At 35.3% G+C, this 18592-nt stretch overlaps 1 protein-coding gene and 1 non-coding gene across 2 annotated transcripts in view; one reads left to right on the top strand and one right to left on the bottom strand.

The window, feature by feature from the left end:
• SEC23A (SEC23 homolog A, COPII component) overlaps nucleotides 1–18592 on the bottom strand; it is a 53442-nt gene that overhangs the window by 15197 nt on the left and 19653 nt on the right. The window contains exons 9-14 of the mRNA XM_016209795.2: nucleotides 16585–16700; nucleotides 11329–11452; nucleotides 9518–9598; nucleotides 8439–8528; nucleotides 6772–6878; nucleotides 1115–1268 (exon numbers count right to left, since the gene is read on the bottom strand). Of these exons, the coding sequence (XP_016065281.1) occupies nucleotides 1115–1268; nucleotides 6772–6878; nucleotides 8439–8528; nucleotides 9518–9598; nucleotides 11329–11452; nucleotides 16585–16700 (672 nt within the window). The remainder of the gene's footprint in view (nucleotides 1–1114; nucleotides 1269–6771; nucleotides 6879–8438; nucleotides 8529–9517; nucleotides 9599–11328; nucleotides 11453–16584; nucleotides 16701–18592) is intronic.
• Nucleotides 7932–8038, top strand: LOC148094302 (U6 spliceosomal RNA). The gene has a single exon (XR_015716292.1). It is a non-coding gene; the product is annotated as a U6 spliceosomal RNA (small nuclear RNA).

Genomic DNA, 18592 nt, shown 5'->3' with positions numbered 1-18592 from the left:
GTGTAATTAGCTGAAAAATAACAGCTTCTCTATTCAGGTTGATGAATCAACAGATTTCACCAATTTCATGTCAAATTGCTAAATAATAGTGAAATTCAAGAAAACTTTTCCGCTGCCCTAAACAAGCAAAGGTCAAAATATATTTAATGTTTTATCTTCCTATCTGGAAACAAAAAGTTTCTTGGAGGAATTGTGTTGGCGTTTGTACTGATGGTGTACAATCAATGGCTAACTATGAGAGGCTTCATGTCTCTTGTTAAAAAAGGACATGCTGATGTCATAGCACTGCGTTCTTCACAGAAAGGTGCTAGTGTAAAAACACTCTTAGAGAGAAAATTAAAAAAAAGTTCTGAATGATGTGACAAAAATGGCTAACTTTATTAAACTAAGATTAGTTCACTCAAGAATGTTTTAAAAACTACATGAAAAGCTAGACAAAGAGCACAAAAGCCTCCTTACAAATAGAAATAAGATAGCTTAGCAGAGAGTTCTCACCAGGGTGTTTGAGAAGGAAATAATAGGCCAGAGTCTATTGAGTAACAGTGGAGCATTAGGAAAATAACTTAAATTCTAGGTCATAATGTAAGTAATAAGTTCCTTACATGTTAAAAACCCATCATTTTCAACTTAACACACACTTCGGTAATCTAGATCCAGCTAATCAAGACATCTATATTTATTATACTTATTACTATATTTATTTAGTTATATTATGTATAATTCTTATATCCCAATTAATTTCTCTTAAAAATTCCTGGTAAAATGAAAGTAAAAAACTAAAACCATAGCAATGAAGAAAAATATGCAAAAAAAAGCAGTAAAAACAGTTATAGTAATTTAGTATTATGTTTGAAACTAATGTTATACGAGCCAAAAGAAAAACAAGATGTTACATAATTGTCACTTTCATTTTAAGGAAAAAAGGCATTTTAGTTTATTAGAAGAGGTAAGTGAAATCAACTATTCATTATTATGCCTTTTACAGCAACTTGAATAGTAGTCCCTCATACAGTTTCCAGTTACACTGCTAAGAACTTCGAAAAAGATTATCAGCAACAAACATTTACTATAAATAAAGGCACAGATTTAGAAAAGCATGATGTTCACTTCTTACCAGTCGAATGAGCTGTCTGTCTAGCCATCTAAGCACATCTGGCCCTTCCTCGGTTTCTGCTCTATATATTGCCAGCCTGGCCATAAGAATGGCAGCAGCCTCCTGGTCAAAAGATGCAGCAATGTTTTGGATTTGAGTTTGAGCATCTGCCCAACTAAAGACAAGAAGAAAGCACAGAAATACTGCTAAATTAGTATATTCATGATATCAAAGTTGGGCTGTCACACATATTTAAATTAAAAAGGTACAGAAAATTACTCCAATATTTTAAAATTCCAGTATTATCTAGATGTGCCCTGACCAGAAACCAAACCTGCCACCTTTTGGTATATGGGAAGATGCTCCAACCAAGCTACATGAGCCAGGGCTATGAGTTTTGTTTGTTTCATCCCTTCATCTTTTCACCCTGCTCTCCAACCCTACTCCCCCTCTGACAGCTCTTAGTCTGTTCTCTGTATCTATGAGTCTGTTTCTGTTTTCTTTGTTAGTTTATTTTGTTCATTAAATTCCACATATAAGAGAAATTACATGATACTTGTCTTTCTCTGACTGGCTTATTTCACTTAGTATAATACTATCCAGGTGCATCCAAGCTGTCGCAATAAGTAAGATTTCCTTCTTTTTTACGGCCAACTAGTATTCCATCACGTAGATATACCACTGCTTTTTTACCCACTCATCTACTGATGGGTACTTGGGCTGCTTCCAAATCTTGGCTATTGCAAATAACAAGGCAGTAAACATAGGGTGCATATATTCCTTCGAATCAGTGTTTCAGGTTTCTTCAGATATATTCCCAGAAGTGGAATTGTTGGGTCAAAGGCAGTTTCATTTTTAGCTTTTTGAGATAACTCCATATTGCTTTCCACTGTGGCTGCACCAATCTGCATTCCCACCAACAGTGTACATGGGGTTCCTTTTCTCACATCCTCAACACTTGTTTGTTGACTGACTGATGACAGCCATTCTGACAGGTGTAAGTTGATATCTCATTGTAGTTTAGTTTGAATTTCTCTGATGATTAGTGACATTGAGCATTTTTTCATTTGTCTATGGGCCTATATATCCTCTTTGGAGAAGTGTCCACTGAGGTCCTTTTGCCCATTTTTTAATTGGAGTTTTGTTTTTTGGCATAGAGTGGTGTAAGTTCTTTATACATTTTGGATATGAACCCCTTATCAGATGTATCATTGGTGAATATGTTCTCCCATTCAGTCAGTTGTCTTTTCATATTGTTGATGGTTTCCTTCGCTGTGAAAAACTTTTTAGTTTGATGTAGTCCAATTTGTTTACTTTTTTCTTTTGTTTCCCTTGCCAGTTGAGATATATTAGAAAAAATATTGCTATAAGAAATTTCCAAGATGTTTTCTTCTAGGATTTGGAAGGTTTTGAGTCTAACATTTTAAAGTTTTTAATCCATTTTGAGTTTATTCTTGCGTATGGTGTGAGAAGGTGGTCTAGTTTCATTTTTTTTGCATGTATATGTCCAATTTCCCAAACACCGTTTACTGAAGAGACTATCTTTACTCCACTGTATGCTCTTTTCTCCTCTGACAAATATTAATCGATCATAAAGGCATGGGTTTATTTCTCAACTCTCTATCCTGTTCCATTGACCTATATGATGTCTGTTTAATGCAAGCACCATGGTTTTGATAACTATGACCTTTTAGTATAGTTTGATATCAAGTAGCATGATTCCTCCAACTTTGTTCTTTTTTTCTCAAGATTGCTGTGGCTATTCTGAGTCAAAATTTTTGGAATATTTGTTCCAGTTCTGTGAAGTATGCCATTGATATCTTGAGAGGAATTGCATTGAATATTTCTTTTTTCAGTGTCTTTTAATTTTCCAAGGACAAGTCTTTTACATTCTTGGTTAAATTTATTCCTAGGGCCCAGCCGGCATGGCTCAGCGGTTGAGCATCGATCTAGGATCCAGGAGATCACGGTACAATTCCCAGTAAGGGCACATGCCTGGGATGCAGGCTCGACCTCTTATCATTGATGTTTCTATCCTTCTCTCTCCCCCTTTCCCTTCCTCTCTCTGAAATCAATAATGACCTATTAAAAAAAATTATTCCTGGGGATTTTATTTTGATACAATTATAAATGGGTTTGCTTTCTTAGTTTCCCTTTCTGATAGTTCACTATTGGTGTATATAAGTGCAACTGATTTCTGGATATTTATTTTGTATCCTACTTTACTGAATTCATTTATCAGCTTTAGTAGTTTTTTAGTGGAATCTTTAGGATTCTCTATATACAGTATCATATCATCTGCAAATGACAGTTTTACTTCTTCCTTTCCACTTTGGATGCATTTTATTTCTTCTTATCGGATTGCTATGGCTAGGAATTCCCGTACTATGTTGAGTAAGAGTGGTGAAAGCAGACATCCCTGTCTTGTCCTGATCTTAAGGGGAACAATTGTAGTTTTTGCCCACTGAGTATCACATTGGCTGTGGGTTTGTGTATAGCTTTTATTATGTTGAGGTATGTTCCCTCTATTTCCACTTTGCTGAGAGATTTTATCATAAATGGGTGCTGGGTTTTATCAAATGCCTTTTCTGCATCTATTGATATGGTCATGTGGTTTTTATCCTTCATTTTGTTTATGTGATGTATCACATTTATTGATTTGGGGAAATTATACCACTCTTGCATCCCCAGAATAAATCCCATTTGATGATGGTGTATGATCGTTTTAATATACCGCTGGATCCAGTTTGCTAATATTTTGTTGAGGATTTTAGCATCTATGATCATTAGAGATACTGACCTATAACTTTCTTTCTTTGAAGTGTCTATATCTGGTTTTGGAATTAGGATAACAATGACCTCATAAAAATGAGCTTGGGAGTGTTCCCTCCTCTTGAATTTTTTGGAATAGTTTGAGAAGGATAGGTGTTAGTTTTTCTTCGAATGTTGGGTAAAATTCACCTGTGAAGCCATTGGGTTCAGGACTTTTGTTTGTTGGGAGTTTTTGTTGTTGTTTTCTAAATATATATTTATTGATTTCAGAGAGGAAAGGAGAGGGAGAGAGAGAGATAGAAACATCAATGATGAGAGAGTCATTGATCAGCTGCCTCCTGCAGGCCCCTGACTGGGGATCAAGCCCGCAATCTGGGCATGTGCCCTGAGCAGGAATCGAACCCCGATCGCCTCGGTCCTAGGAGAGCCACGCAGGGATGGACTGTTGGGAGTTTTTTTATTACTGTTTCAAGTTGTAATCTGTCTACTCAGATTATCTGATTCTTCCCGACTCAGTTTTGGAAGATTGTATGTTTCTAGGAATTTATTCATTTCACCCAGGTTGTCCAATTTGTTGGCATATAGTTTGTTCATAATATTTTCTTACAGTCCTTTGAATTTCTTTGGTGTCGGTTGTTACTTCTTCTCTTCCATTTCTGATATCATTTATTTGAGTCCTCTCTTGTTTTTTCTTGATAAGTTTGGTTAAATGTTTGTCAATCTTTTTCGTCTTTTCAAGGTACCAGCTCTTGGTTTCAATGATCTTTGGCATTGTTTTTTAGACTCGTTTATTTCATTTATTTCTACTCTGATCTTTATTATTTCCTTTCTTCTACTGACTCTGGGCTTTGCTTGTTCTTCTTCTAGTTCCTTTAAGTATAAAATTAGACTACTTACTTGAGATTTTTCGTTTCTTGAGAGAGGCCTGTAATACTATGAATTTCCCTCTTAGGACTGCTTTCTCTATGTCCCACAGATTTTGGGTTGCTGTGTACTCATTTTCATTTGTTTCAAGGTATCTTTTGATTTCTTGCTTGATCTCACTGTTTATCCATTCATAGTTTAGTAATATGTTATTTAGCCTCATTGGTCTTTAATTCAATTATTACTGGTAAAATTTACCTAATTAAAATTACTATGTATTCTTTTTTCACCATGTTAATGCACTGACTAAAACCAATTAAAAGTTAAGTGAAAATTTTAATCTAAGGGATTAATTTAATATTATGTAATAAAATAGCAGTAATTCATTAAATTAACATGTTCTATAAATCCAACCCAGTCAAAATGATCCTGGGTAGACCCAGCAACAGTTTCTGTTTGTTTAACATTTCACTGACAGCATTTTGTAATATTTCAGCTGTTCTAAAGTACTTCACTTTAAGCAAGACTGGCAATACTTACAGACTTCTTGAATAGCTGGACCATTTTTACATGACTCAAAGATGTAAGAAGTGATCCCAAGGAAATTCAGGTAGTAAAATGTTCAAAATTCTTCTTCCTCTATTTTTTAATATTTTTCTTTTTTTAATTTATTGATTTTAGAGAGAGAGGAAGGGGGAAAAAGAGAGAGGAATGCGGATCTGCTGTTCATCAAACCCGCAACCTTGGTGTACTGGGATGACACTCTAACCACCTGAGCTACCTGGCCAGGGCTTTAATTTTTTTCAAATAAACAAAAAATTATTCTAACATTTTCAAAAAAACAGAACTGTAAGTTATCTCAGACTGTGCCTAATTACTGTCTTTTGGAAATTGTAACTATCTCAACAAATGTAGGACATAACTATGTTACATTATCCTATAATATTAACTGTTAAAAGACGTTGCCTTTTGTGATCTCAACCAGTGCTAGTCAAAGTGTGGTATCGAACCCAGTGCCAGTTCATCATGAGCTAAGAATAGAAACTAAGAGTAAATGTTTATAAACTTTTGAGCAATTTAACAAAATAATTTTATGTCTGATGAATCTAATAAATAATAGACTTGTTTGAATTGTTTTTTATAATTTCATTTACCTAGTAATTCATTTCATTGTGTTTAATAAAAGAATTAGTCTCCAAAGGATTGAGGGGGCGGGAAAACATACAAAAAGAACACCTGGCCCTTCACCACAGATATTTTGAAGACTGATCTATCCCACATTATCATATAGCAGATCAAGTATGTTCAAGTTGTTACATTCCACAGCCTCTCCCACAAATACCCAATCTATAAAGCAGATACTAAATAAAGGTTTCACAAGTGAATTAAATGACTAACACTTGAAAAAATATATAATGATAAAAGTAGCTAAGAACTTTATTATCAATTGAAAAGTAATGCTATTAATTACTGTGTTGATATTATACATGTATAGTATATAATGCATCATATATATTATTATTGCCTATAACAGGATAATATTAGCTTTTCTCTTCCTCTCAGGGGAATAAGGCAAATAGAATATTTTGTAGAATGCGTCTTAGGACTAGATTTTTAAATTGCTTTACAGTTCTTAACAATGAATATTTTAGCTCCCGGCCAGGCGTGGCTCAGTGGTTGAGCATGGACCTAGGATCCAGGAGATTGTGGTCCGATTCCTGGTCAGGGTACATGCCCGGGTTGTGGGCTTGATCCCCACTCGGGGGTTTGCAGGAGGCAGCTGATCAATGATGACTCTCTCATCATTGATGTTTCTATCTCTCTCTCTCCCTCTCCCTTCCTCTCTCTGAAATCAATAAAGATATTTTTTAAAAAAACAGAATATTTTAGCAAATAAGCTGGACTAGAAAGAAATAAAATGCTATTCATTATAAATGTTCATTTTCTAGTCATGGATGACACTCAAAATAGGAACTCAATTTGGGAGCACAATCCAGAATAGTTTTGATATGTAAATTAAATCTCTAACAAATACAACTTACTTCCTCGCAATGGTGGTCACTCGGATGCGTCTCTGCCCGCTTGAATGCTGATACTGAGTCACAAACTGAACTGCGCCACGCCCTCCTTGAGGAATTGGAGCATTATGCTGTGTAAAAGTAAAAGAGTAAAAACTAAGCAAAATCTACTATGTTGTTGTCATGTAGTCACTGACTGCATAGCGTAGCACTAATAAAATTAATTCTAATATCGATTAGAAGGATGATTTTTACAGTACATACGAAACGGTTGTGATATGCCAAAAAAAGAAAAATGGACTTGGGAAAGGGGAAAAGGGTGAAGGATAAGAGGAGTGATATCGCAGTCCAACCAGGACAATTTCAGGTAGTACATCATTCAGAAGGACATAAAAAACAAAACGGAGGGATAAGTGTAAAGAAATTAACAGATAAGGAAAGGTATGAGGCAATTTTGCCCAGGAGTAACTGGAAAGAGAAACTGAGCTAATTCATACTCCCCAATGTATATAAAATAAAAACAGAACTTTTAGGAAGATAATCACATGATAAACAGATAACCAATAGAAAACTATTAATAAGAAGAGAGTAATGATTATAAACAATCTTCAGAAAGAAATAGCAAGTAGTCAATAGAAAAACTTTCTTCATCCCTTTGACAATAAATATTCTTGCTTTGGTTTTGTTTGTTTTGGTTAATAACAGCCATTACCTTTTCCACAAATTTTAACTGTTAGAAAAATTCTTGCACCTGTCTTAGGAAGGCTGACTATTAACAGTCTGTGGTTCACTTTATGCCTAATAAGTACTGGTATGCAAGTCAGTAATTTATACATTAAATCATTTATTAATATGGTATCTTGCCCCGCCGGGCGTGGCTCAGCAGTTGAGTGTCGACCTAGGATCCAGGCGATCAGGGTTTGATTCCCAGTCAGGGCACATGCCCGGGTTGCGGGCTCGATCCCCGGTCGGGGAAGTGCAGGAGGCAGCCGATCGATGACTCTCTCATCATTGATGTTTCCATCTCTCTCTCTCTCCCTCTTTTTTTCTCTCTCTGAAATCAATAAAGATATATATATTTTTTAAATGGTATCTTCCTCCTACAGCAAAAAAAAATCTTTCCAAATATTGCAATCTTTACCTTGCAATTTTTTTCTATAGATTTTGACATATTAAACTTTCTTGTGCTCACTTCAGCAGCACACATACTAAAACTGGAACAATACACAGAAGATTAGCATGGACCCTGTGTAAGAGTGACATGCAAATTTGTGAAGCGTTTCATATTTTAAAAAATTATTAAGGGGGAAATAAACTTTCTTGTAGGACTCATATTACATACACATACCTTGTTGCAATTAGGAGCGATATACCAAATTACAAAACTACATAGCTAGAACAAAATTTAAGATTTTACTTATGCTTCAATTTTGTATTTAAAAAAACAACAACTGAGACTAAGCTGGGTTGCCCAAGGCTGGGCATTTGCAGGTTTCCTTGACATTTCTATTACAGTATGCGCTCTCACCAAGCAGTTTAGCTTTGAAAAATAGAAAATAAAAAACAAAAACTCCAAAACAGAGCAAGCTTTGGGTCATATTTACTATTGTAAGAAAAAGTATGAAATATTTACAGCCTAAATTAAGTATTTGTTTCAATATGTTTCAATATTCAAATATAAAAAGTCATACCTGATTGACAACCTCAAAATATATGGCTAAGGTTGTAGTGGGACTAAGACCACATATCTTCCATTGACAAGTGCCACCTGTTCCTATCTCCTGTAGAAATAAAACATAATACATTTGAAAACTAGACAACATAATTTATTACTATAATATATACCAAGGTGAAAAGGGGGTAATAAAACCTCCAGTAAGAAAAAATTTATTTCAGGTTTCTAACAGATTCATTGAATATTAAAACCTTAAAATTTTTAAATCATATGAAATATAACATCAAATAAAATTAAGCCATTTTACACTATAAAATTATAATAATTCAAATTTTTGCTAAGTAAATTGCAAAAGTATTGATACAAGTTCTTCATATTGTAGACTTTAAAAGTATATACCAATTAATGAAGTAATTACAACTAACATTATCCTTCTATTCCAACTACTTGATATGTGTAAAGAGATATGATTTAACACATAATATAGGCACATATGAATGCAGGTTCTCTGGATCAGAACTGCATAATTTAAGCAGTCTTATTCCCAAGAAAAAGGCTAGGATATAAATCTTTACCATGCAAACTGCTTAAAATTAGTTTTCAACTCAGTCATTTTAAAGACAATTACCCACTTTGTGTTATCTATCCCGTCATCCTCTCTACAGCAACAGCCCATAATTCTACCATTTCTAAGTGCATTATACATTCTCCAGATGGAATAAGAAGAAAGGAATTGAAACTCAAGTCTGTCTATTTTGGTTACTTTGTTGTAAATTCTAACAAAAAAAATTCAGAATTTTCATTTTCAGAAGCTTCCAAATTTCCAAATCATAGTTGTTGTTTTCAGGCACAGTGGGGATAAAAAATAGAAGACTGGTGACAGTACAAAAGTTTTAATTTAGAGGTGGGTGGGAAAAGAGGTACTGGGAAACAGCAACCACAAACAGAGGTATACTGACAGAGGCTGAACGACATTCTACTGAAAAACTGAATCCACACAATAATTTTAAAAGGAATGCTATAAGCTGCCACCCAGGTCTCGGTTCTGTCCTGAGACTTAAACTGTACTTTCTTTTTAGAGTAAAGGTGACTTACATTTTCAGACACACAGGGTCCTTTAGAATTGAGAGACACACAGGGTCCAATAGCTCCTGAAATCTTTATTTCCCTTGAGGTCTGCAAAATAAGAACATGGTACACTTTGGTGTGCTCAAAGATAAGCTCAAACACTGAACTATAAGAACATAAAGATATTTTTCCACATTTAAAACGCAATGAAAATATACTAATGTTAAAATAATCAATTAGTGAGCACTTCTCTGTTAACTCCCAAATTTAAAATCTAGCCTTGACTAACTTTAATCCTCTATTTCCAGCTGCCCAGAGGAAGTCTCCATCTGGCAACTACCCTCAATTCAATATCATACCATACCCAGAATATGTCCTAACCCAAAACCTTAGACACAGACTTCTATTTTTCCTCCCATAGAAAATCTGTCAACCAAGACTGTTTTTTTTCCAATCTCCACTGACAAAATTTAAGCTATCATTTACCCTCTTCTAAAAAAAAATTTAAAAGCCTAACTCAATTTTCTTATTTGAGATTCTTCTTCCTGACAAATCCTGACTGCGACCGTCAGACAAATTCCACCCAAAGCACTGTTCTTCATTAACCCACAACGGCTGCTTCAGCCTACACACGCATCAGCAAACTACAACACAAGGAACTAAACTACTTCCCTTACATTCCAGTACAAACTATCCACTCTCAAACATACTTGTGCTTATTCTCAACTCTGTGCCTCTCCTCACCCTGGGGTCCTGACTAAAATGCATTCGCCTCAACCAACTTAAATTCTGCGATCTTTCAAAAACCAGTGTAACTCATGATAAAATCATTTATTTTTTAGGATAAATTGTGTCCCAGATGCATTCACCTTTTGCCCCTAAACCTTTCTAGCACTTTCATAATCTACTATTATTTCAATCTATCCCATGTTAGACCTATCTTTCTATCAAAACTAAGTTTCTTTATAAGAAGACCTATGCTTTCGATATCTCTTATGCTCTCTACATTTCTTAGCTTAATGCTGGACATTTAGCAAGCATTCAATAAAATAGTAATATTAACAAGAAATATTTAAATGAAAACTCAGTATCATTGTGCTTACAATGCACTGGTAACTAACACAAAGCCTTTGGGTTTTTGAAATTCAAATTTGAAATGAATGATAGAAAATAATATCAACAACCTATCAACTATGAAACAATTACTGGTTATTCAAGTAGAATAGAACAGGTTCCTCTTAAGCTAGACACCAATTACTGCAACTTCAAAAATCTAGCACTGCCTGGCCAGCATGGCTCAGTAGTTGAGTGTCCTAAGAACCAGGAGGTCATGGTTTGATTCCCGGTCAGGGCACATACCCGGGTTTCGGGCACAATCCCCAGTAGGGTGCATGCTGGAGGCAGCCGAGCAATGACACTCTCTCATCACTAATGTTTCTACCTTTCTCTCTCCCTTCCTCTCTCTCTAAAATCAATAAAAACATACTTAGAAAAAACAACTAAGAAATCTAGCACTAGCATAAGCAAATTCAGCACTAAAAAAGATCAAACGCACTAAAGAAGTTGAACCCTATATAAAGAAAAAATAAAGTTAGAGCAAATTTTACCTATATAATATCTTCTTTTCTAACAATTATGTAGAAATGCTCAAGTAAAATTTCATTGTACATTTAATAATGACACATTTTTCTAATGAATAAAATCTCTAACCCTGGGTTTCAGCATAATATAACCACTATTTTTAAAGCATACGTTGTATTTGATTAATGGTAAAATTATGATGAAGCCTATAAATTCCTCTTGATAACATACCACAGGTATCAAGTTTTGGTTCTTACCTTTATTTCTAATGTACCACCAAAACCCATTTTAAACTGTCCATGTATATCTTTGGTGAAGACTCTTTGAAAAGTTTGCTTGAATAAAGAAGTGTTGAAAGAGTCGCCCATTACCATGTATCCTCTGCAGGCAAAGAACAGAAAACAATGTAGGTGACACAAGTAGTGAGTTCATGTGTTAAAACCAAAACAGTAAATTACCTCTCAGTACTAACAAATTTTAAAGAGATATTTCCTAAAATGTGCTACATTACCATGAATTTTTAAAACTCAAATATTTGAGAATGTACCCACTGCACAAATAATCTAAATCCCAAGGCTGAGTACCACTAACACTTGCATTTGTTCTCAGTAATTTCAGAAAATTCTTTTTTAAACACAGCCACAAATAATGAACTTCAAAAGATGCAAAAGGGTACACAGTAACAAATGTGTCCCTTCCACCCAACCCACTCTGTTCTCTATACTGGTGGAGATACCTGACAACTGCCCTAGCTGGTTTGGCTCAGTGGTTAGAGCGTCAGCCTGTGGACCGAAGGGTCCCGGGTTCGATTCTGACCAAGGGCACGTACCTCGGTTGCAGGCTCAATTTCCAGTCCTGGGTCGAGGACAGTGCAAAAGGCAACCAACTGATGTATCTCTCTCATATTGGTGTTTTTCTCCAACCCCACCCCCAAAAAAGCAATTGAAAAAATATCCTCAGGTGAGGATTGCGGGGGGGGGGATACCCAACAATTTACAGCTTGCATTCTCATTCTTAATAACAAATAGGCACATGGGTATATATGCAAATATTGTCCCTGTGTGTCATATCAAAGTTTGTGTTATACCCAGTGAATGAGAGTAAAGGGACCACTTTCATTTTATGTACTAATGTGCTGTTTAATCCTTTTTACCTATTTTAATTTTTTTAAGTTTTAAAGAAACATTAACTGTCAAAAGCTATTCTAAGATACTATTTTCTCTCTAATCAGCAAAAATCAGTTTTACAATATATTCTGTTGGAAATGCTGTGGAAAAACAGGCACTCTCATACATTGCTAATGAAATAAAAAATGGTACAACCCAAATGCAGACGAACTTGACAATATCTAACAAAATTACATGTGTATTCAGGCTGGAGGGGGTTAATGGGGGAAAAGGGGACATCTGTAATACTTTCAACAATAAAGATAAATTTTTTTTAAATTACATGTGTATTTTCTCTTTAATCCAGCCACCCCACTATTAGAAATCTATGCCACAAATATTCTGGCAAAAAAAAAAAAAGCAAAATATATGTATAAGGCTATTCACTGAAGCACTTTTTATAACAGTAGAAGACTGGAAACAATCCAAATTTCCATTTATTAAGAGACTAGTTGAATAAAATATGGCACATCCACACAATGGAGTCATACACTGCCATAGAACAATTTCCAAGATATACGTGAAAAATGCAAAGTGGGGAAAGGTGTGTAGAATTTTCTATTTATATAAGAAGGAGATACAAACGTATACACATACGCATACAAATATTCACGTTTGCTCATATTTTAAAAACACTTTAAGTAATTTTAAACAATAAAATATAATCAAAAATTAAAATAGGCAAAAGAATAAAACTGATGTGCTATAATTAATTAATAGTAATTTTACTTTTGATAATGTTAAAGACTTGATTTGTGTTATCTCTGATACCATTATAGATTGTCTCTTTTTAAATTTTATTTTGTTTGTTACTGGTATATAAAAATATAGTTGAATTTTGTACGCTGACCTTGACCCAGAAGTCTCGACAGTTTAACATATTAATTTTAACTGTTTGTATATATAGCTTATATGTAGATTCTTTCAAATTTTCTACTTTTACAAACATGTCATCTATGATAATCTGTGTTATCACTAAACCTGATAATGCATCTTAGATTAATGACAATTTACACAGCCCCACTTATCTGCTTCTTTTTAAGCAAACCTCTCTATACCCTTACTACTCATTGTAGCCCATGGCCCAGCAACATTAGCATCACCAAAGATCTTGTTTGAAAAGTAGAATTTCAAGTTTATGCATACTAAACCCAGAATCTGTATGTTAACAAGATACCCAGCTGATTTGTGCATGTGAAAATTTGGGAAGTTCTGGTCTATAACAGCTGCTTCCAATCCCCTCTGCCTATTCTTTTTCTAATTCACTCTAAGTAAACTTTCACTGCCCTTAGGAAGGTGTTACCAGTGACCTTCACAGTATTGTATCTCACAGTCTGACAATCTCAACCATTTTTATAGCTTTAAAAACCACCAATATTCTGACAACTCCCATATTTACATGTCCAGCCCAAACCTATCTCCTGCGTTCTAGGTTGTATGTTATATCCAACTGCCTACTCAACATCTTCTCATGGATGTCTACTGGCAACTTAAATCAAACATGTTCAAAAATGAACTACCAATCTTTTCCCCAAATATTCTTCCTCCCACATTATCTATTTCAATAAAGGGCAACTCAATCCTTCCAGTGAACTCCTTTGGTTTTCTCAAACCCCAGATCCGATCTATCAGCAAATCCTCTACCTTCTAAATATATCCAAAATCCAACCACTTCTCACCATCTGTCATGTTACCACTTGGCATTCCTGTATCCCTACATAGTAAGTCCTTATTTAATGTCAACAGGTTCTTGGAAACTGCAATTTTAAGAGAAATAATATTTAACGAAACCATTTTACCACAGGCTAACTGATATAAACACAAGATAAGTTCCCATGGCATATTTCTGGCACAAAAAAATCACCAAACTTCTAAATAAAGACCCAAAACACTTGTAACATTAAACATTAAAATAAATGTAAGCTATACATACATTTAAGAAAGATTAATAAAAACAAGGAAGATAATTCTTTTCCAACCTGCTTATTCCAGTTCAGGGTTGAGAGTGGCCAGAGCACATCCCAGCAGCTCAAGGCACAAGGCAGGCACCACCCTGGACAGGATGCCCTCCCATTGCAGCATACACTCACTCTCTCACTCTCTCTCTCTCTCTCTCTCTCTCTCTCTCTCACACACACACACACACACACACACACATTTTCTCACTCACTCACTCACTCACTCACTCATTCACTCACTCACTCACTCACTCACTCAGATTGGGATATTTTAGACATGCCAGTTCACCTCACTGCACATCTTTGGGGCATGGGAGGACACTGGAGTCCCTGGAGAAAACCCATGCAGACATGGCGAGAACATGCAAACTCCACACAGCCAGGAATCAAATTTTTTCCCCTCACTAACGTTATAATGAAAAGACGCCAAACCAAAAGGTGTTATTAGAGTAGCTGCTGTACTCTTACTGAAGACAACTGAAGTCAGATGACCTTTATAAGACATTAAGTCAGATCACATTACTCTGCTGAAAACTCTCCAATGATTTCCCATCTCACTCAAAGTAAAATCCAAAGCCCTAACAAAGACCCTCACAATCTGTCCCCCCTCACTTACACTTTGGCGTCCTTATAATCTCTCAAACACCCCAGGTATGTTCTCAACTTTGCACTTGCTATTCCCTTTGGTTGGAACACACTTCCTTCATACATGCACATGGTTCACTTTCTAACTTCCTTAAGTCTTTGCTAAACTGTCACCTTTAATAAGGTCATTCCTTCTCACCAAATTTAGAACTGCAAGCCCGTGTCCTCATTTCCTGACTTATTTTTCTCCCTAACATTTATCACCATCTAACATACTATCTACTTTATTTGTCTCAACTCCTCTCACTAGAACTGTGTATCCCACATGTGGCTAATGAAACTAAAATGTAAATTAAAATAAAAAACTCAATTCCTCAGTAACATTTGCCACATTTCAATGGAACAATGCAGAAAATATGTCCAATAAAAAATTACTCTGAATAGTCCTGCAATAGAAGATAAGCTCCATGAGGGCAGATTTTCATGTCTGGTTCACTGCTATATCTGCAGTACCTTAAATAGTTTGACATACATTAGATTTTCATTAATATTTATTAGATGAATGCATTAAATAAATAAACCTGAGAAATAAGTTGACATACCTAATTGAGTTTTTTAACTTCTAATTAAATTATCCCAAAAACACGTAATGGCTGCCTGCCAATGGAAAAGAAACACTTCCTAACTCATTATACGAGGCCAATGTTACCCTGATACCAACAACAAAGACATCACAAGAAAAGAAACTACAGAGCAAGATCCCCTGCTCTATGAAAACAGATGCAAAAATCCTCAACAAAATACTAGCAAATCAAATCCGACAACATATAAAAAGAATTATTCACAAGATTCATCCCATAACGCAAGGTTGGTTTAACATGCAAAAAATAAAACCACTGCCTGGCTGGACGTGGATCAGCGATTGAGCATCGACCTAGGATCCAGGCATTGGTGGTTTGATCTCGGGTCAGGACACATGCTTGGTTTGCAGGCTCGATTCTCAGTTGGGGGCGTGCAGGAGGCAGCCGATCAATGACTCTCTCATCATTGATGTTTCTATCTCTCTCTCCCTCTCTCCTTTCCTCTCTCTGAATTAATAAAGGTATTAAAAAAAACTTTTTAAAATTAACATATAAAACCACTGTAATACACCATATACAGAAAATAAAAAACAAAAATCATGTGACCATCTCTATAGAAGTAGAAAAAGCATTTAACAGAATCCAACACCCTTTCCTGAAAACAAATTTCAACAAACTAGGAAAAGATAGGAAAGTCTTCAGCCTTATACAGGCATTTACAAAAACCCACAGCTAACATCATATTTAATGGTGAATGATGACATGGTTTCCCACTAAAGTCAGGAACAGGCAAATACATAGAGACAGAAAGTAGATTAGTGGTTCAATTCTCGGTCAGGGAACATGCCCAAGTTTCGGGCTCGATCCTCAGTAGGGGGCATGCAGGAGGCAACTGATCAATGACTCTCTCATCATTGATATTTCTATCTCTCTCTCTCCCTCTCCCTTCCTCTCTCTAAAATCATTAGACATATTTTTTATAAATATAAAATAATATGACTGCAAGATATCAAGATGAGCTTTTCAAACAGAAATGTGCCTTTATAACTATATTTTAGAAAAAATTTAAAGTAAAAGAAGTACCAAAAACTGTTAACAGCTGTTGCCCTGGAGTGAGAAGATGATGACAGGCTTTTTTCCCTAAACTGTCATTACTGGTTTATATTTGTAAACTGTCATTATTAGTTTATAACTGCAAAAATTATAAAAATTTAAATACATACCCAGTAAGGTTGGGACAGCATTTCATCTCCAGGAGACCTGTCTGATCTAATGCGCATGCATAGATATCAATAACATGACCAGTTGTGGCAGCTCGATTAGCCAATGCTTCAAAATGCTACAAAAGATTTTTTTAATCAAATAAGTAATGTACAAACTAATCATCCTATAATTATTTTTTCCCATTAATAGATTGAAATAATCTAAGAAATACTAAAAGAATAATCTATAGTAATTTTAATGTGATTTGTTATAATTTTCTATAATGTCTCATAAAATAATATAGTAACTTCTATAAGTCTGCTACTTTCACATTCTTCTTTAAAAGCCATTATTTCCAATCCTGGCTGGTGAGGCTCAGTTAACTAAGCATTGTCCCAGGCACCAGAAGGTCACTGATTCAATTCCTGGTCAGGGCACATACCCAGGTTTCATATTCGATCCTTGATAGCGGTGCATAAGAGAGGCAACCGATCAATGTTTCTCTCTCACATCAATGTCTCTCTTTCTTTCTCCCTCTCTCCCTCTTTCTCCCTCTCCTCCATTCCTCTCTCTCTACAATCAAGAAAAGCATATTTTTTAAAAAAATACTTTTTCTAAATACAGTGGTCTCCCCTTATCCATGGAGGATGTGTTCCAAAACCCCTAGTGGATGCCAGAAACCATGGATAGTGCTGAACCCTATATGTACTATTTTTTCCTATACGTACATACCTTTGCACTTAAAAGGAAGCACTTTCCTGCTTCTCTTTGGCATATCCAAATTGCCACCATCACTACTCTTGTGCTTTGAGGCCATTATTTAGTAAAAGTTGAACACAAGTACTAGGATACAGTGACAGATTTGAACACAAGAACTAGCATACCATGACAGAGATGGCTACTAGGTGACTAATAGGCAGGTAGCATCTACAGTGTGGACACACTGGGCAAAGGGATTATTCACCTTCAGGGCGGGAGAGTGCAAGATTTCATCACACTACTCAGAACAGTGAGCAACTTAAAACTTATGAACTTATTTCTGAGATTTACCACTTAATATTTTCGGACTGCAGCTGACCATGGGTAACTGAAACTGTAGAATGTGAGGACTACTGTTAACCTCCAAATTACACTAAACTTGAAGAAAGGCACACTGAACAATTGGATCTTTGTACATAAACAACTCCTTTTCCTGGCTAAATCCATACCCAAGAAACAAAAACAACAAAATAGACAATAAAAAAGCAGTAAGATAAACAAACAAAACTTTTTTTGAAGCTCTGAGAAAAATTACAAGCGCAAGAGGAAAATTAGGTGGCAAGAAAAAAAAGTATCCATTTTTAATGACAAAAATTATTTGTTAATAATTACATTTAAAAATGTATGATAAATAATGACTACCAGAAAAGAAATATGAGATAATATAGCACAACTAAATTAAAATTATGAACTCTAAAACTGATTTTGGGTTTTTTTTCCCCCGTTCAGTTTTAATGTTATGTAATGTATTTAAACACTTATTTAAATGAAACTTGTTTTCAGAAAGAAAAAAAAATTATGACCTCTAGAGAATTTTTTAAAGGAGGGGGACAAAAAAACAAGCAAAACCAATGCAAGGGAGTCAAAAAACAACATTAGTGAAAAATGTACTGGCACAAATACAAATAAAACTGAAGTTACATGAACAGAAAACAACTTGCAAAAAAAAATTGGACTATTCAAGCTATGAAAAATATACCTATGCAAAGTACAGCAGATTGGAAATGAAAAATTAGAAAATGCAAAAATTTTTCCTGAAGGGAAAGACATTCTTTAACATGAATATTTTAATAGGCACACAGGGTCCTAGCCAGTGTGGCTTAGTTGGTTTGGTGTCGTCTTGTGCACCAAAAGACTGCCGGTTCGATTCTCGGTCAGGGCGCATGCCAGGGTTGTGGGTTTGATCCCCAGTAGGGGACATGCAGGAGGCAACCAATCAACATCTCAGTGTCTCACTCTCACATGGATGTTTCTCTCTCTCTCTCTCTA

The sequence above is a fragment of the Miniopterus natalensis genome, chromosome 1 (assembly GCF_054644295.1).
Source record: "Miniopterus natalensis isolate mMinNat1 chromosome 1, mMinNat1.hap1, whole genome shotgun sequence".
NCBI lineage: Eukaryota > Metazoa > Chordata > Mammalia > Chiroptera > Miniopteridae > Miniopterus > Miniopterus natalensis.
This window is presented reverse-complemented; position numbering and strand designations above follow the sequence as displayed.